The 17,532-nt window shown below is 38.6% G+C and overlaps 1 protein-coding gene across 2 annotated transcripts in view; it reads right to left on the bottom strand.

Annotated features, from left to right (window-relative positions):
• slc38a10 (solute carrier family 38 member 10) overlaps positions 1–17,532 on the bottom strand; it is a 131,322-nt gene that overhangs the window by 94,459 nt on the left and 19,331 nt on the right. For both annotated transcript variants that reach the window (XM_043714767.2, XM_043714766.2), the window contains 5 exons: positions 17,337–17,480; positions 9,037–9,161; positions 5,945–6,047; positions 3,360–3,545; positions 1,669–1,780 (listed from right to left, as the gene is read on the bottom strand). In XM_043714767.2, the coding sequence (XP_043570702.2) occupies positions 1,669–1,780; positions 3,360–3,545; positions 5,945–6,047; positions 9,037–9,161; positions 17,337–17,480 (670 nt within the window). The remainder of the gene's footprint in view (positions 1–1,668; positions 1,781–3,359; positions 3,546–5,944; positions 6,048–9,036; positions 9,162–17,336; positions 17,481–17,532) is intronic.

Below are 17,532 nucleotides of genomic sequence, written 5' to 3' on the forward strand. Positions count from 1 at the left end.
AAACGCTTTGCCTGCAGTGGTAGTAGATTCGCCAAGTTTAAGCGCATTTAAGTCGTCATTGGACAGGCATATGGACGTACATGGAATTGTGTAGGTGGGATGGGCTTCAGATTAGTATGACAGGGTGGCGTAACATCGAGGGCTGAAGGGCCTGTACTGTGCTGTAATGTTCTATGTTCTATGATAAGTAAATGATCAAACTGTAGCAAATAGATGTTAATAAAGGTGAGAGGTTGTCCATGCTAGATAATAATGTAACTTAAAAAGGTCAATATTAAAATCAGAGCAGATCCAAAGAGATTTTAGATGCAAAAATGTCCAAGTACATGGCTCAGCAAAATGCCATGCACTAGCCCAGAAAACTAATCAAAAAAGCTAATTAAACATTGGTTTTCATCATCATCGAATCCCTTGTGCGGAGGCAGGCCATTTGGCCCAACGAATTAACATCAATCCTCCAAAAAGCAGCCTAATCAGACCCACCCATATCACCATAACCTTGCACTTTCCACGGCCAACCCATCTATTGTGCATATCCCTGGACACTATAGACAATTTAGCATTTCCAATCCACCTACCCTGTACATCTTTAGACTGAGGTAAGAAACTGGAGCACCTGGAAGAAACCATTGGAGACACTGGGAGAATGTGCAAACTCCACACAGTGTCGCCCAAGGGTGGAATCGAATCTAGGTCCCCAGCGCTATGAGGAAGCAGTGCTGACCCCTGAGCCATCATGTCACCATGATATTTAAAGGAATGATATACAAAGGGTGGAATTATTATTTATAGGTGTACAAAGCCCTTGGTTACTGGAATGCTCGGGGTGGGGGGGGTTGCACATGTCGGCTAGGTTTAACAGAATACTCAACTGGGCTCTAAGGGATAAGTTACTTGGACAGACAGCACAAAGTAGGGGTATGGGCCTTGGGAGTTAGATGAGTATGGGATGATTTGATTGAAGTTTTCAAATTAATTAAGGGGAACATTCCTGTTGGTTGGGATGTCTCAGATTATGCCATAGTCTACAAGTTAGAGCCAGACTTTTCAGTAATATAGGGAATACTTCTACCTGAAAAAGGAGAGAGAAGTTTGGAACTCCCTTCTGCAAAATGCAATTGATGGCCAATCAATTGTTGAACTTAAAATGAGACTGAAAAACTATTTACTTTAATTATTAAGAATTATGGGACAAAAGCAGGTATATGGAGTTAGGTTACAGATTAACCACGGTCTTATCAAATAACAGAACAGACTCAAAGGGCTGCCTCAAATGGACCACTGATGCTCCAAGAATTTTGTGTGTCTGTAAACTCAACTGAAGATATGCATTTATAGTTTCATGTGTTTTCTGGAAAATTCAGGCCTCAAAATGCATGACTATGAAAAACATTTTGCAAGATGGACATTACTATATTCAGGTGGTTCAAAATTACCAGGATCTTGCCCAATAAAAGATTGAAGTCGCTGCTGATGAACCTGTTGAAAACTATTTCAGCTGCCATTCCAAATACTTTTTTTTCATGATCAAGTGCGTTAGAAAAAGGATAGTTGGAAAAGTATGCGCTGCCACTGCCTGCAGTCCAGAGAGTGTATGTTTTTTTTCCTCCAAAGCACAATATTTTTGCTTTAACAAAATAAGACTCATTAAATGTGAAGCAATCTTACCATTAGGAATCAGAATTCCACCTAACATGGTGCCAAACACTATTCCAGCTGTAATAAGTTTAAAACGTAAGGGTGGCATATATCCTCCTGCAGCGAAGGTACCGTCCTTCTGCTGAAATCAAAAGGGAGGAGAAAGTTGGTAAATTGTTCAATATCTTCAATTAAGAAAACATGAAAATCTAGCTAAGTGGGATAAAATGAGAATTCAATTGTGAAATCAAATCTCATCACTATTTAGCTTGGCCATAACCTCCATTACTCTAACTAAAATACACTTGATTGGTAAGGACATTATGCTCGATCACAGTTGTGCACCACCTACCAAACAAACTATTGACTTTCTCAGGGTCATATATAAGGTTACCATCAAGAGCCATGAATATTCATTCTACTGAGTTGCTTTTACTAAGTAAGCCTGCGGTTGACATTAGCTTAACATTGACAAAGGATTTCACTTCTCAAACAAGATTGAGTTTTTCTAAATTTCTCAACTTGCAGATATTTGTAAAGTAGGAAATATTAGTATACTTCAGAAGATAGTGGCCCAGAAATACTAATGGCCAGACAGTAATTTCTGCAATGCTCGCTGGAGATGCACATGAGGGCCATGTGAAAATTCCAACACAGCTGACTCCAAAAGAAATTGCCCTAGAAATGGCCCTACATCCCAAGCCTTCAAAAAAATCTCCTTAAAGTCAAAATTCAGTAAGTTCCAAATTCAGTTAAGTTTAATAGTTATCCAGGAAAGATTAGTAGATTAGACAAACAACTGTAATACTGGTTAACTATTAAACTAATCCCCAAATGCAACACTGACCCTTCTACTAAATTCAACACCCTCCACCACACTGAGAACCCCAATCCAAATCCCTGCTCTGACTTTCTGTACCACTGCCACAACCCCAGTGGAACCCATAGCTCCCTCCCAACACCAACCCCCGAACAGAAAGTCATTCCCTGGCCCTAACTGAACAGCCACCTGCCAGACCTAATGTCACTTCACCACCTCGATCGAACATTCTCGTTCTTCCACTCCCACAACCTCTTACCAGCACCTACATTAGGTACTCAAAAGTTCAACTGGCACCCTATGCACCTCAACCATTGAATATTATTCTCTTATCTATAAACCCCCTCACTTCCACACTTAAAATGGAATGGGGTCTTTATATAACTTAAGTCCTAAAAGAGCACAGCAAGAGCCATGAATATGGAAAGTATTGCAAACAATGCTGTTCCTGCACTGAATGCATTTCTCTCTGATTTTCACCGATGATGCACTTGGATCAGCCAGACTTGGAAATCGGGTCAGAAAAATAGTCAACAACCCAATGAGGACGACAGTGACTCGAAGGCAGCCCACTGCCTCCATCTCCAGGTCAATTAGGGATATGCAATAAATGCTATTCTAGCCAGTGATGTCCATACCCTATAAACAAATGTAGAAAACCCACTTGCCAGCCACAAATAATTAATCACAGTTGGGGTTCAATTTCTGTATCGAAATTAACCTTAAACGCTGCGGCCCAAACCACCAATGCTACGGAATGAACATGAGCAGACTGGAATATAGAAGTGAGTTTCAAGCTTAAAATAATTTTAAAAACTACTTACATTTAAAACTTATTCTAACCCTCCCACAACCTGTACATTTATTACATACAGATAGCTTTTTTTTTCAATGTACTTACTTGCAACTGTTCAAAGAGAAAAGTGTTCAGAGCTTGTCGGCAAGGAAGAATCATCATGGGGAACCCCACAGCAACAGACATCATAAATCCTACACGAATCATCTCTGTGACCAAGTTGGACGGAAAGTTCATCATAACATTCCCAGCGATATTATCAGTGTAACCGATGTAACCAAAAGAACCAACCTGTTGGGTGACGATGATAATAATAACAATAATCATCAAATAAGACCTTAAGACACAGCAGCAGAATTAGACCATTCAATCTAATGAATCTGCTCCACCATTTAATCATGGCTGATTTGTTTCTCAATCCATTCTCCTGCCTTCTCCCTGTAACTTTTGATTCTTTTACTAATCAAGGACCTATCTTTATCTTAAATACATTCAACGACTTGGCCTCCACTGTGTTCTGCGGCACTGAGTTCCACAGATTCACCACCCTCTGGCTGAAGAAATTTCTCTTATTAATTCTAAAGGGGTTTCCCTTCACCCTGGTCCAAGTCTCTTTTTTTAGTGGAAGCATCTTCTCCATGTCTCTCAGTGTTCCATAGGCTTCAATGATATCGCCCTGCATTCTTCCAAACTTGGAGTACAGATGCAGAGTTCTCAACCATTTCTCATGTGATAAGTCTTGGGAACAAAGGAGCATTCTTGTGAACTTCCTCTCCAAGGCAAGCACATCCTTCCTTAGAAATGGGGCCCATGACTGCTCACAATATGACCAGAGTTTTGTACAGCCTTAGCAATGCATCCCTGCCTTGTATTCTATCCCACAATTTTCCCTTCACGTTAATTGCCAAATACTCAAGCTATTATCCACCATTATCCATATCTACAAGCATTTTGAGGAGCCAGAAACTCCAGGTTCAAGCCCCAGCTCGGGACTGATAGACATGAAATGTGGGGCTCATAAGATGGACAAAAAGATTAATTACTAGGCTATGAATCCTTCATAAGTGCATATGAATCTGGTCAGAGTGGGGAATTAGCTAGTCAATTATGCTATGATTCTCAGCTAATGAATAGAAATGTCTAGCATTAAGACGGACATTCAGCTGTAAAACCAACTGCCAAATCTAAAATTACTGTTGACATCAAGGTAATCAACCAGCATTATGGCAACTCCACATAACAGGAAAAACTTGAGAGAGAGAGAGAGAGAGAGAGAGAGAGAGAGAGAGAGAGAGAGAAGCTCATCTCCATGTTTACAATCTAAGCAATGTAGCCAGTGTAAAATATTGAAGTCTTAAGTAACTTTTCAAACTTGTATTTCAAAACCTTTTCTGATTTTACATAGCAGAAATAGTTCTTTTTTAGCACTGTATACTCAAAAAATTTTAAAGAAAACTAAACAAGATACATCATTTATCACCAAAATTCAAAAGAATGAGAAACAGTAAAACAGTAACACAACAGGTATATTAAATTAAGACTCTTAATCCAAGTAGAAATTTAAACATTTTCTTGGGTTTATTTTTTATAGATAAAAATATTTAAACTAAGAATTCATTTTGAAATGTACAACTTAAACTACACACTTTAAAGTCTTTGCGGGTATTTGTCAGATGGCCATTGGATCTTTCAATATTTATCTTTAAACAGTCCTACTTACACAAATGTAAAACCAAATCTCTTTACACAAAAAAATTAAATGGTTTTCAAACAAATTGATAGGAAAAAAATTAGATACATATGTAAATGCTTGTAAGTTTTAAGGTTGCATTACTATACTAATTGACCAGATTTGTGAAGCATTAGATTTATCTGCTCCAATATATTATTCTATACTCTCCAATTTAATTACATCTTGGGAATTAATAAGGGATTTTGTTTTTGTTTCAAGAATTATAAATATCAGAATGTGTTTTCTTCAATAATTAAAGTTACCCAACAAGACTTGTGTATTATTTCTAATGCTGTGACTCGGCTAAGCTCCCTCCCCACCCCCCCAACCACCACCCCCCCCAATTAAATTGTCCCTTAAGCTGCCACAAGTTAATTAGATCTAAAGATCTAGCATATAAAAGTAAATATCAAACAAATATATCTTTCTAAGCCTTCAGTCAGTATTATTTCAGGAATATTGATTGACAATAAAAACCAAACAACTGTTGATGTTAGAAACCAGAAGCAAAAACGGAAATTCTTGCAAAAACTCATCAGTTCTTGCAGCTTCTGTGGAGAGAAAGCAGTGTCAACATTTTGGGTTCAATACGTATTCCACAAACTCACTCGCCCAAACACTCGCCACCCTGTTTAGAACAGTTCTGAAGGCCAAATATGAACTCTACTTTCTCTTCGTAGATGCTGCCAGATTATTAGGAATTTTTTTTTAAAGTAATACCAATGACACATCACACTTAAACAAATTCACCAAAGTGTGTTGCGTCAAATTATAGCTATTCAAAAGATTTTCTATTTTAAAAAGTCTAGCGTTGCCACTGTTCACATCATTTAAGCTGAAATGTTGCAATACATATCATCTTCTATAATTTATCCCCAATACAAGCTGCTTCTATTAATTTTCAAAAGCTACTGCACAGTTATCTAGTTACATGCAATATGAACCACCAGAGACTTACAGTTATGTAAAACATATTAACCACATTCAGGGCTGATGAGAAGATTGTGCTCATCCGTTTAACAGAAGGTTCATCCAAGCTGTCATAGGTGGGCAACACTTGACTATGAGAAAATTATAAAAATAAACCCATCAGTTTGAGCAACACTTTTTTTTAAAAAATCAAAATGACATCTGAAATATCTCTAAAGCTCAAAAATTATTGACAATTAGAAAAGCAAAATACTGCAGGTGCTGGAGATCTGAGAAAGAAACAGAAATGCTTCAGAAACTCCAAGTTGGAAATATCTCTGGAAAGAGAAACAGAGTTTATGTTTGCGTCAAATATATAATTTATTCAGAGCCAGACTTATTAAGTTTCTCTAGCAACTTGTTTTTTCACAATTAATCCATTAATGTTTCTTTATTAAATTTGGGTGTATGACTCAAAGCTCTTACTAAGTGCAAGTAGATAGAAATTGTTAAGACTATCATAAGTAGATTTCCTCAAAGCACTACGAATCATCTTTAAAAAAATGCACAACTAAAAATGACTTAAGTCTAAGCCATAAGTCTCATTGTTCGGTGGTGAATCTATTTGTTATGCTGAGGTTAAACAATATATTGGTGTTACAATGCTACAAATTTGATTAATTGAAAAGAGCAACAGGAATATTCCTTGGAATAAAGGGATTGAGCCAAGAAAAAAACTATTACAGAAAACCATCTCGACAGCTTGGGAAGAAAATTTAGTAGTATAAAAAGGCATATTGAAATACAGGTGATTTTAAAGTCTAACAAATTTGAACAAAAGGTACAAAATTAAATTAGTGAAATTAAAAATTCAAATACTACAAAGCACTTCTGTACCTAATGTTCGATAACTGTTGAAAATAATCTGCCTAGCAATGCAATTGAGACAAAAGCCTTCGAGGAATTTGACATGCAGTTGAATGCCAAATTATTCAAGTTAAACTTATTGAAAAGATAAGCTTCACTAGTCTAAATAATCTTAATTGTGATTGTTCTTAATTACTATAATAAAAATACAGCAAAATCATTTCAGGAATTTGAAGCTTTATACTCCAGTAAATAGACTTAACAGAGAAGTGCAAGTGCAAGTTTGTACCTGTGGATTTAGCTAGAGTAGACAAAAACTTGGGGCTCCCTCTCCATGATTAAACCAAAAATTGATAGGTAGCTGGAGAAAGAAAGAGGGCTAGATTCATCTGCAACTGGCTCCGATGTAGTGGTGGTAATGACAGCAAAATTGTCAGTGTGCAATTTCATTAGATAGCCAAAATTGATATTAACTTTGGCAGTGCACACACGCACAGAATAATGTGGAAATTCAGAAACTGCAGAGATTCTATGTTTCTCCAGAGGATGCACTGCTGAAGTTCCTCAAAATAACCTGACCATTCATTGTGCTAATTGCACGATAATGTTGTTCACAAAATAGCTTTGCATTGGGCTACATTACTATGAGAGCAGTTAACAGTAAAATCACGATGTACAAAGTAATTTTGAAATGAAAGACATCTGATAGTAGAAATTCTCTTAGTGATAAACTCATTTTGCATTATAATACAGTTGAATCTGAATATTCAATGACCTTAGATACAATCCAGATGAGTCAGGGTCAGAAGCAGATGTTTCAAATGTTTTGGAAATATGGCCAGCAAGAGGGATTTGTGGGAAAAATAGAAATTAACTTAAAAGATACAATCTGTTTGTGAAATTGATTTGACTATATTGCAAATTCAACTAGATTTAAAAATATAAATTGTTATCTAACCGCTGATTACAACTTTAAAAAATTTCCCATGAACCTAAGCAGTAACATATTGAAGAGTATATAACTCAATGGCAGCTTCTCATTTTCAGTGGATGCATGTATATTTTGAAGTGCAATTTACCTGTTTTGGGAGCACAAGGAGATTTCCGCCTTAATACTTTTAGTAACAGTTTGTTAATTTTGTTTTTTCAGCACTTATGCAATAAAATGCATTTTAATGCTAAGCAATTTGCATATGGAGCACTGGCACAGAATTGCACTAAAGTAATGTTGTGAATATAAAAGAACTTCAATACCATGAATTTCAGTGTGGCCAGAGTTAAGGAATTTGCTTGTATGTTCTTTAACTGAAGCAGAATAACATGAATAAAATTTGGACAGCTTTCGGTTATTTGTAACTGTTCATTGGAGTTCAACTGCATCAGTTCTACCCAGGTTAATTACAAATTGATGGGTAACATTGAAGTTTAATAGATAGAATGGTATGGCACATTTAAAACAAGCAATCCCTTGCGAAGGTGATATCAAACTCGAATTATCTTAAATAATTTGAATTTCACACAGCAGCTACATCAATAACTGAAACCAACTAATAATGAGAATTTTATTTTGCTATATAAAATTAGTTCAACAAAATCTACAAGATAAGGGCGTCTTGTGTGGAGGACAGGTGCATCTTTATAGCCAAATTACCTCCCTAAAGACTGAAAAAGTACTGGTCCTAAGAGAAAAGATGCATTTAGATGATGTAACAAATTTCACTTTCATTTCTTACCCTATTTCAAATCCCACTCTTCCAGTCAACACCCAATACTACCTAAACTGGATCCCAATTTTTCAACAACTCTAATTTACAATTTTTGTCTTTGTGATTAAAACATGTGTTTTGCCAAACACCTCTCTGAGTAATCACTTCTAGTTCTATAGTTCCAACAATATCCTTTTGCACATTCATCTCACTTTTCACCCCACTACAGGCAACCCTGCTTTCATCGAATTTGGATCAAAGCTGTTAGGCCAATCTGTACAACACTTCAACCTGCCACTTCCCTGTTCTTCAGTAATACCCTCCTGAAAACCCACCTCTAAACAAGCTCTTGCTCGCCTCTTAATGTTCACGAAGTGTCTAGGGAAATTTTTCTAAAATTAAGACACTGTAAATGCACGTTGTTGCTCAATTCCAATTCCTCCTGTAAGATCACGCAGGTCTAATTAATCCACGTTTAATGAATAACAACTAGTAAGCTTTAAGGATGAAATGTTGTTGCTGTAGAAACAGCACAAAACAATTTAGAAAAAGAAAACAAAGTACTTACGATTGGCAAGCAAAAGACATGCCATAGATAGGAATGCACTGAAAAAAGCCTTCCCAGCGAACGTAACTGACTCGGCTAAGCCACTGACCATTGAAGAGGCCGTGTTTGAAGGAAGACAGCACAATCTGTGGGAAGAGAAATCACCAAGGTTATCAGTCAGTAAATAAATAGCTCTAAGCATCACCTTTTAAGGATTACAAAATTAACAGAGCATTGCAAATGAGGGGGACTATTTGGTCCACCTCAATTCATCCATCTGGACTGGCCCCAGAGATCACTGCAGCGACTTATCCTTTTGAATGATTCTTGGATTTGTGTCTGATGTATCTGGAAATCTATTTTACACTATTATGAAAGCAAAATACTTCAGATATTTGAAATTGGAGACAAAACCAAACTTCTGGAAACACTCAGCAGGTCCAGCAGCATCTGTGGACAGAAACAGGGTTAACATTTCAGGTCAAAGGCCTTTCTTCATAATTCAAGATATATGGAAATGTAATAGGCAGAGCAAGTGAAAAGAACAAAAGAAATCTATTGTAGGTCGGTGAGCAGGAGAAATTAAATGGCAAAAGATTTCACAATGAGCGAAGACAGTGGTAATGGTTATGGCAAAGAAATAAAATATTTGTTCAGGGTGGCATGAATGCCAGAATAACAAAATCATATCTGATAGCAGAGGCAAGGTTAGGACTGACATATGCAAATCAAAGTGAAAATACAACAGGAGAGTTTACTGTATGTTGAACACAATGTTGAATCTAAGTGACCAAATTGAAAAATGGGACCCTGTTTCACGAGCTTGAATTGAGCTTCACAGAAACTACACAGACAGAGGACAGAGATGTCAGTGTGAGAACAAGAGGGAGAATTAAAACGGCAAGATACTGGAAACTCAGGACCGTGCTTATGAACTCAGCAGAGATGTTCCATAAAGTGGCCAGGAACCCCCATTTGATTTGAATGTAGAGACCATATTACAAACGGTGAACACATTAAGTTAAAAAAAATTAATTTCAAGCATTGGACAGCGAGAAGGTGAAGGTACTGTGGAAAACCTTCTTGGGAGAGTAACTGGACCAGAGTTAGAGGAAAAGATCCTTCGGAATGCAAACGGAAAGGCTTAAGGTGTGCTTGATAGTAGCATTATGCTGCAGGTGAAAGAAAAGGCTAGAGATGAAATTTTGGATGTTGAAGTTAATTGAGGTGAAAGGCAAGGACAAGGGAAACCATATTGCTGTTCTGTAAGGGATGTTGTGTGAGGAGGAGTGAAGGAACAAGAGTGGATACAGTACAGATTCCTGACAATCATTGCGGGGGAGGGGAAGCCTTCAGGAAAGATCTATAGATGTAAATTCTAAATTGAAACTTTATTGCTGGAACAGCACAGCAGGTCAGGCAGCATCCAGGGAACAGGAGATTCGACGTTTCGGGCACAGGCCCTTCTTCAGGAATGAGCAGAGAGTGTTCAGCAGGAGAAGATAAAAGGTAGGGAGGAGGGACTTGGAGGAGGGGCGTTGGAAATGTGATAGGTGGAAAGAGGTCAAGGTGAGGGTGATAGGTCGGAGTAGGATGGTGGCGGAGAGGTCAAGAAGACGACTGCAGGTCAGGAAGGCGGTGCCGGGCTGGAGGGATTCGGCTGAGACAAGGTGGGGGGAGGGGGGATGAAGAAACTGGTGAAGTCCAAGTTCATCCCCTGTGGTTGGAGGGTTCCCAGTAGGAAGATAAGACGCTCCTCCTCCGACCGTCGCGTTGTTGTGGTTTGGCGGTGGATGAGTCCAATGACCTGCATATCCTCGGTGGAGTGGGAGGGGGAGTTGAAATGGTGTGCTACAGGGTGGTTGGGTTGGTTCGTCCGGGTGGCCCAGAGGTGCTCTCTGAATCGCTCCGCAAGTAGGCGGCCTGTCTCCCTAATATAGAGGAGGCCACACCGGCTGCAGCGGATGCAGTAGATGATGTGGGTGGAGGTGCAGGTGAATCTGTGGCGGATATGGAATTTTCCTTTGGGGCCTTGGAGAGAAGTGAGGGGGGAGGTGTGGGCGCAAGTGTTGCACCTCCTGCGGTTGCAAGGGAAGGTGCCGGGAGTGGAGGTTGGGTCGGTGGGGGGTGTGGATCTGACAAGGGAGTCGCGGAGGGAGTGGTCTCTACGGAAAGCTGATAGGGGAGGGGAGGGAAATATATCCTTGGTGCTGAGGTCTGTTTGGAGGTGGCGGAAGTGACGGCGGATGATGCGCTGTACATGGAGATTGGTGGGGTGGTAGGTGAGGACCAGTGGGGTTCTGTCCTGGTGGCGGTTGGAGGGGCAGGGCTCAAGGGCGGAGGAGCGGGAAGTGGAGGAGATGCGGTGGAGGGCACCGTCGACCACGTCGGGGGGGAAATTCCGGTCCTTGAAGAAGGAGGCCATCTGTGTTGTATGTATTTTGAACTGGTCCTCCTGGGAGCAGATGCGGCAGAGACGAAGGAATTGGGAGAATGGGATGGCGTTTTTACAGGGGGCAGGATGGGAGGAGGTGTAGTCCAGGTAGCTGTGGGAGTCGGTTGGTTTGTAGTAGATGTCCGTGTTGATTCGGTCGCCTGAGATAGAAACAGAAAGGTCTAGGAAGGGGAGGGAGGAGTCCGAGACTGTCCAGGTGAATTTGAGGTCGGGGTGGAAGGTGTTAGTGTAGTGGATGAACTGTTCAACCTCCTCGTGGGAGCACGAGGTAGCGCCGATACAGTCATCAATGTAGCGAAGGAAAAGATGGGAGGTGGGGCCAGTGTAGTTGCGGAAGATGGATTGTTCCACATACCCTACGAAGAGGCAGGCATAGCTGGGGCCCATGCGGGTGCCCATGGCTACTCCTTTTGTTTGGAGAAAGTGGGAGGATTGGAAAGAAAAGTTGTTCAGGGTGAGGACCAGTTCGGTCAGTCGAAGGAGGGTGTCGGTGGAAGGGTACTGGGTGGTACGGCGGGAAAGGAAGAAGCGGAGTGCTTTGAGTCCTTCGTGATGGGGAATGGAGCTGTACAGGGACTGGATGTCCATGGTGAAGATGAGGCGTTGGGGACCGGGGAAGCGGAAATCCTGGAGGAGGTGGAGGGCGTGGGTGGTGTCACGAAAGTAGGTGGGGAGTTCTTGGACTAATGGGGACAGGACCGTGTCGAGGTATGCCGAGGTGAGTTCGGTTGGGCAGGAGCAGGCTGAGACGATGGGTCGTCCGGGGCAGTCAGGTTTGTGGATTTTGGGCAGGAGGTAGAAACGGGGGGTGCGGGGTTGTGGGACTATGAGGTTGGAGACGGTGGATGGGAGGTCCCCTGAGGTGATGAGGTTATGGATGGTCTGGGAGATGATGGTTTGGTAAATTCTAAAACAAAGCAGCTTGAAATATAAATATTCATAGTCAACTTTTTTTCATCATTTCAAATTTATAGAAATACAAACAAATATTTTTGATCAAAAGTAGGCAAAGTGTAAAAGGCAGACATTTGAAATCTTAATTTGCAGATAGATGCCCTTGTGTTATCAAGCACACAAATCCTTGCAAGTTTCCCTTGCAACAGAAATTCCTCAACTTGGACGAATTTTGAGGAGGACCACAACCAGGGGAAAATAAGCCTGAAGAGATCTTTAATCCAGGGTATATGGGGCCATGAAGTGAAATTTTAGGGTCCAAGAGCACATTATACCAGCTGTGCTCCCACTCCTGCTCGGCCTCTGTACTCTATTCCCTCTGTTCTCACTGAGGAATTGAGACAATTTAAAAGCCTGAACACTGGGTCAAAATGGGAAAACAATCTGGAAAGCACTGCCCTTGCCTCTCCACATGGCAGTTATGGGAAGATTCACCAAACAGCAACTTTCATCCAATGAATGGATTACCATGATCATACTGAGTGGCAGAGTGGACTTGCAGGGCTGAATGAATGGCCTGTTTCTGGGACTACTTGCTGTACCTGGAGTTGTCAAGACTCAACAGTCCCACTCTCAACTGAAGACAACACTATAAATTTATGGAACTAATTTGTGGAAACTCAGAAGAGATTTTTAAAAAATAATAGTACATATTGTTCTTACCCTCAAGGAATTCTAAGAAAAATATAGCATTTTTGGTATTTCACCAAATTTCAAGTCATTTGGTCAAAGCAAATAGGTTTTATATAAAATTGTGTTACATTCATTTGTGCCACAATGCCAGGGGAGCACTGACTGTTGATGCAGTGTTGGTCTCACTGTCACTGTCTGAGTTAGTTGCTGCATTAAAACAAACCTGTTGGCTTGTCACAAACTAATGTTACATTTGCAGTCCTTAACTACTTGCAACTTCTTGTATTCATTTTATCTAACATGTACAACTGCTCCCCTATAAAATACACTTTTGATGCTTCAACAAGTACAGAATATAATCAAGATATATTATTTCAGCAATCAAACTTCTCAACTTCCAATAAGCTCAGCTTGTAATATTGTTTGGTAAAACTCAAATGAAATTGAATAAAGTACGTTACAAATGTATTCTGTTGTTGGATTCGAAATAATGCCTCTGGGTTTAAACATCCCAACTAAGTTCCAACTCAGCTATTAGACAGGACTGAAGGGGTTTCCTGCACAGTCTTTTTTTGTGGGTGGTTGGGGGGGTACAGGCTGTAGGGTGAGGGAAGTATGGCATTTAATTTAGCTAATTTATTTTGTTATGTGCTTATAACTGCGACAAGTAAATCAGTGCTGTGTGGGAGATTCGATGTCTCGGTAAGTGTAGTACTTTCTCTCCCTAGAGTTTACTGCAGGGCCTTTATAATAAATCCACAGCCAGTCATTGTCACCAAATAAGTGTTAGACTATGTAAACAGACAGCTTTACTACACAATTTCGTATGGTAGTTCTGATTCCAACTTGCAAGATTCCAACTTGCCATTTTCTATCACACTTCCAATTGGTAATAGAAGTTGCACTGTTTTTATAAATACTGCATGCTGGAAATGAAAGTTTTACATTCATGGTCATCTAAATTGTGGTAATTCAGAATAGCAAAAAATGCTAGAATCTTATCTATGGTTCCACTTCTCACAGTTAACAAACAGCAACATAGATTATTGATTTGTTTTTCAAATTTCATTGCTTGCAATAGGCACAACTCAATGATTGGGAAGAAGTTCTAAAACATTTTAGCTTTTTTAAAAAAAGTAAATCTGCACTCTAAATATTAATGTAGCATTTTGTTTGAATAAAGTCACTTTATAGACTGTACCATGTGGAGGCTCATAAATTATGATCTTGTAAATCACTGAGGCTAATAATGATCCTTCTTAGTGTATTCTATTAATCTAAATGGATCAGGTAAGCAAGGACATGGTTTGATCCGCCCGAAATCTGTCATTTCTTATTTGTGACCTTTTAGATGAAACTTATGATCTATTAAATTCAGCACCAAAGCAAACCAGAAGCAGAAATTAATAGCACTGGATCAGAGCATTGCAATTGTGGTCATAAATGTAGAGTTTGCCAATTAGTCAGGAAGTTTACACTTGCATGTTAAATTGTCATCACCTTCAAAACATAATGCATGCTTTTCAATCCTTCCTCTAATTGCACTTCCTTTCCATATTTCAGAGTTTTGGAAGATTCTCATAACATCAAAAGGAAAATTAGACAAATGCATTCTTCTAATTTACATCTATTTATTGCAATGATATCCATGGGCAAGTCCTGAGGTGTGGAGTCATTCCTTTGGAAATGCTTCACTGTTATCTCCTAACTGACTGGATGGAGAATATCCAATCAAAATTCTATTGGTATATTGGAAAAAGTATGTAAAGTAGCAGAGAGATCCTTCACAGATGTTACTGGAAATTGATAACAGCAACAGGGAAATGGCAGATAGTTTAAACCAATATTCTGCAGTCTTCATGATGGAGAGCTCTGAAAGCATCTCAAAGGTATCAGATAAGCAAGATGCTAAGGAAGGTAAATTTCTAAGAGGCATTCATTAAGTTATTGCAAAAGATAGGTATTTTATTTGCATGGACTGAGGATTGGTTAATACACAGAATACAAAAATTGGGATTAATAGTTCTTTTTCAGGTTAGAAATATATAACTGGTGAAGTGCCCTAAGGATTAGTCCTAGTGCCTCAATTATTTACTACCTATAAAAAGATGATAATTGGAATTCTGACGTTTCTTGCTAGGCGATTAGAGTTGAAAAAAAGAAGAAATGTTAAAACATGGAGAACTGCATATAGTTTTGGCTCCTGTATTTAAAAAAGGAGAGACAGACTTCGGACGTATCGCCAGAGGGTTCATGTGGTCGATTTCTGGGAAGGGGTTGGCATATCAAGAATAGTTGAACAGATTAGGCTTTCATTCATTTCAGTTTAGAAGAATGAATGGTGCTCTTATTGAAAAAAAATTTTGAGGGGGCTTGACAGGTTAGCTGTTTTGAAAATACTTCCATTAGTGGGGCATCTCAAGCTGGAGGACACAATTACAGTCATTTAAAATTGAGACACAAAGGAATTTCTTTTCTCAGGAGGGTAATAAATGTCTGGAATTCTCTACCCAGAAAGTTATGGAGGCGAGATCATGGACAGTATTAAACAGATAGACAATCTTATTTTTAATAAAGTTAAAAATCACACAACACCAGGTTATAGTCCAACAGGTTTAATTGGACTATAACCTGGTGTTTTGTGACTTTTAACTTTGTACACCCCAGTCCAAGACCAGCATCTCCAAATCATGACTATTATTTTTAATAAATAGAGGAACTGAAGAATATGAAGGAATTGGCACAAAAGAGGAGTGAGACCTGGGGCAGATCAGCCATGAGATTGTAAATTGATGGTGCAGGTTTGAGATAAATGTCCTACTCCTGTTCCCAATTCTCAGGTCATATGTTCTAACATCTGAACCCACATTTTATTCCTGATTTTTGACCCATTTATACTACATCATTTTAGTACTACTGAACCCAAATGAGAACACATGCGCCTGAGGCAATTACTGTCTTTCAAGAAGGGACGGAAATAATACATGTTTGAAATGACATTTGAAATTGTTTTCATTATGCAATTTGTTTCTCTGCTCAGAAATAGAAATAAGGTCAAACTTAAATTGCTAAAGTTAATGTACATCAATATGCATTTATTTTTCCTTTTAAAAGTGAAACATTTACTACATTTTTAAAACAACTGAAAATAAAGTCCAGTAATCACTGCACTTCGTATAAACTTTCAACAAATGACCAAATCTGACCTAAAGCAGCTTGTGATCGTGTATAATAAATATCAGACAAAACAATTACCTGCAGATATTATGAGGATTGAAAAAAAAAGTAGTACCTCATATACATATTTATTACTCTCGTATGAGTGAGCAATTGATGAATACAACGTATTACTTTACTATGTCTACAGTACAGCATTATAAACGGTTCCACTGTGGCAATAACCGCAATATGTTCCTCAACTGTGTCCATCCCAGAGTACATTCACACATCTTAACAACATAACGATAAAGATTACCTCAACATACATTTACTTTAATGCTTATCCAACAAATATTGCAGTTACTCCGAAAATACTACTACAGCATTTTATTGGAGAAATTAAAATTAAATATTTACTAACCTGAATTTAAATCCCTGTTTTATTTGCGCTTTGCGCATGGCTATTAACAGAAGTAAAATTAAAACGGGAACGCTGTAGATGCTACAAATCTGAAATAAAGCCCAATACATAAACCTGGCTTTTACATAAGTGCATTTTAAGAATTTCCTACTGTTGACTTAATTTGAACTTTGCAAGCTTCTTCTAATTATCTTTTGATAACATTAAGTGATGAGAGGGACAGTGAATTCTAAGTGTTCTTTAAAAATTAGCTTCGCTACTAGAAGTACTTAAGTATTCGATTCCATTGTGATCTGTTATCCAAAATTTAATGTTGATTTAAAAATGTGGAAATATTGCAAAGTTTTAATTTTACACTAAAAATTTGTTCGGGATTGTTTTTTGATTTGAGATGATCAAACATTTTGCAAACAATCATAATTCCACAGTCAAGACAACTTTCTACTTTGCTAACATGTACCAATTTAGTTCCAACACATTTATTAATTTCACATTCAATTTTATCCTACTTTAAACAACATATTTATAGCTTTAATTCTAGAAATTGGCAATATACAGCATTACTAGTGAAAGTCTGAAGTTCCAATAAATACCACACTTTAAAAGAATAGTTACACGGATGCTGAAAACCTGCAGTGGAAATGAGAAATGAAAGATTTTGAAGAATTGACAGTCAAATATGAAAGGTAGGGTACTCACGACAAACATGAAGAGTGTGTAAAATATGAGAGCCATAGCACTGAAGGACTGGATAGAGGCCATCATGTTCCGTTGCAAACTCAGTGGCAGCACTATAAATACAGAGACTGCAAATAGCAAGAATGCTCGAAATCCTGGAGTTACCTAAAGAAAAAAAAAAGATAGTGAAAGTGCAAAATGATGTTAGAACTCCATC

The sequence above is a fragment of the Chiloscyllium plagiosum genome, unplaced genomic scaffold (genome assembly GCF_037043375.1).
Source record: "Chiloscyllium plagiosum isolate Xiang-an unplaced genomic scaffold, Cpla_swu_hap1 HiC_scaffold_25, whole genome shotgun sequence".
Lineage (NCBI taxonomy): Eukaryota > Metazoa > Chordata > Chondrichthyes > Orectolobiformes > Hemiscylliidae > Chiloscyllium > Chiloscyllium plagiosum.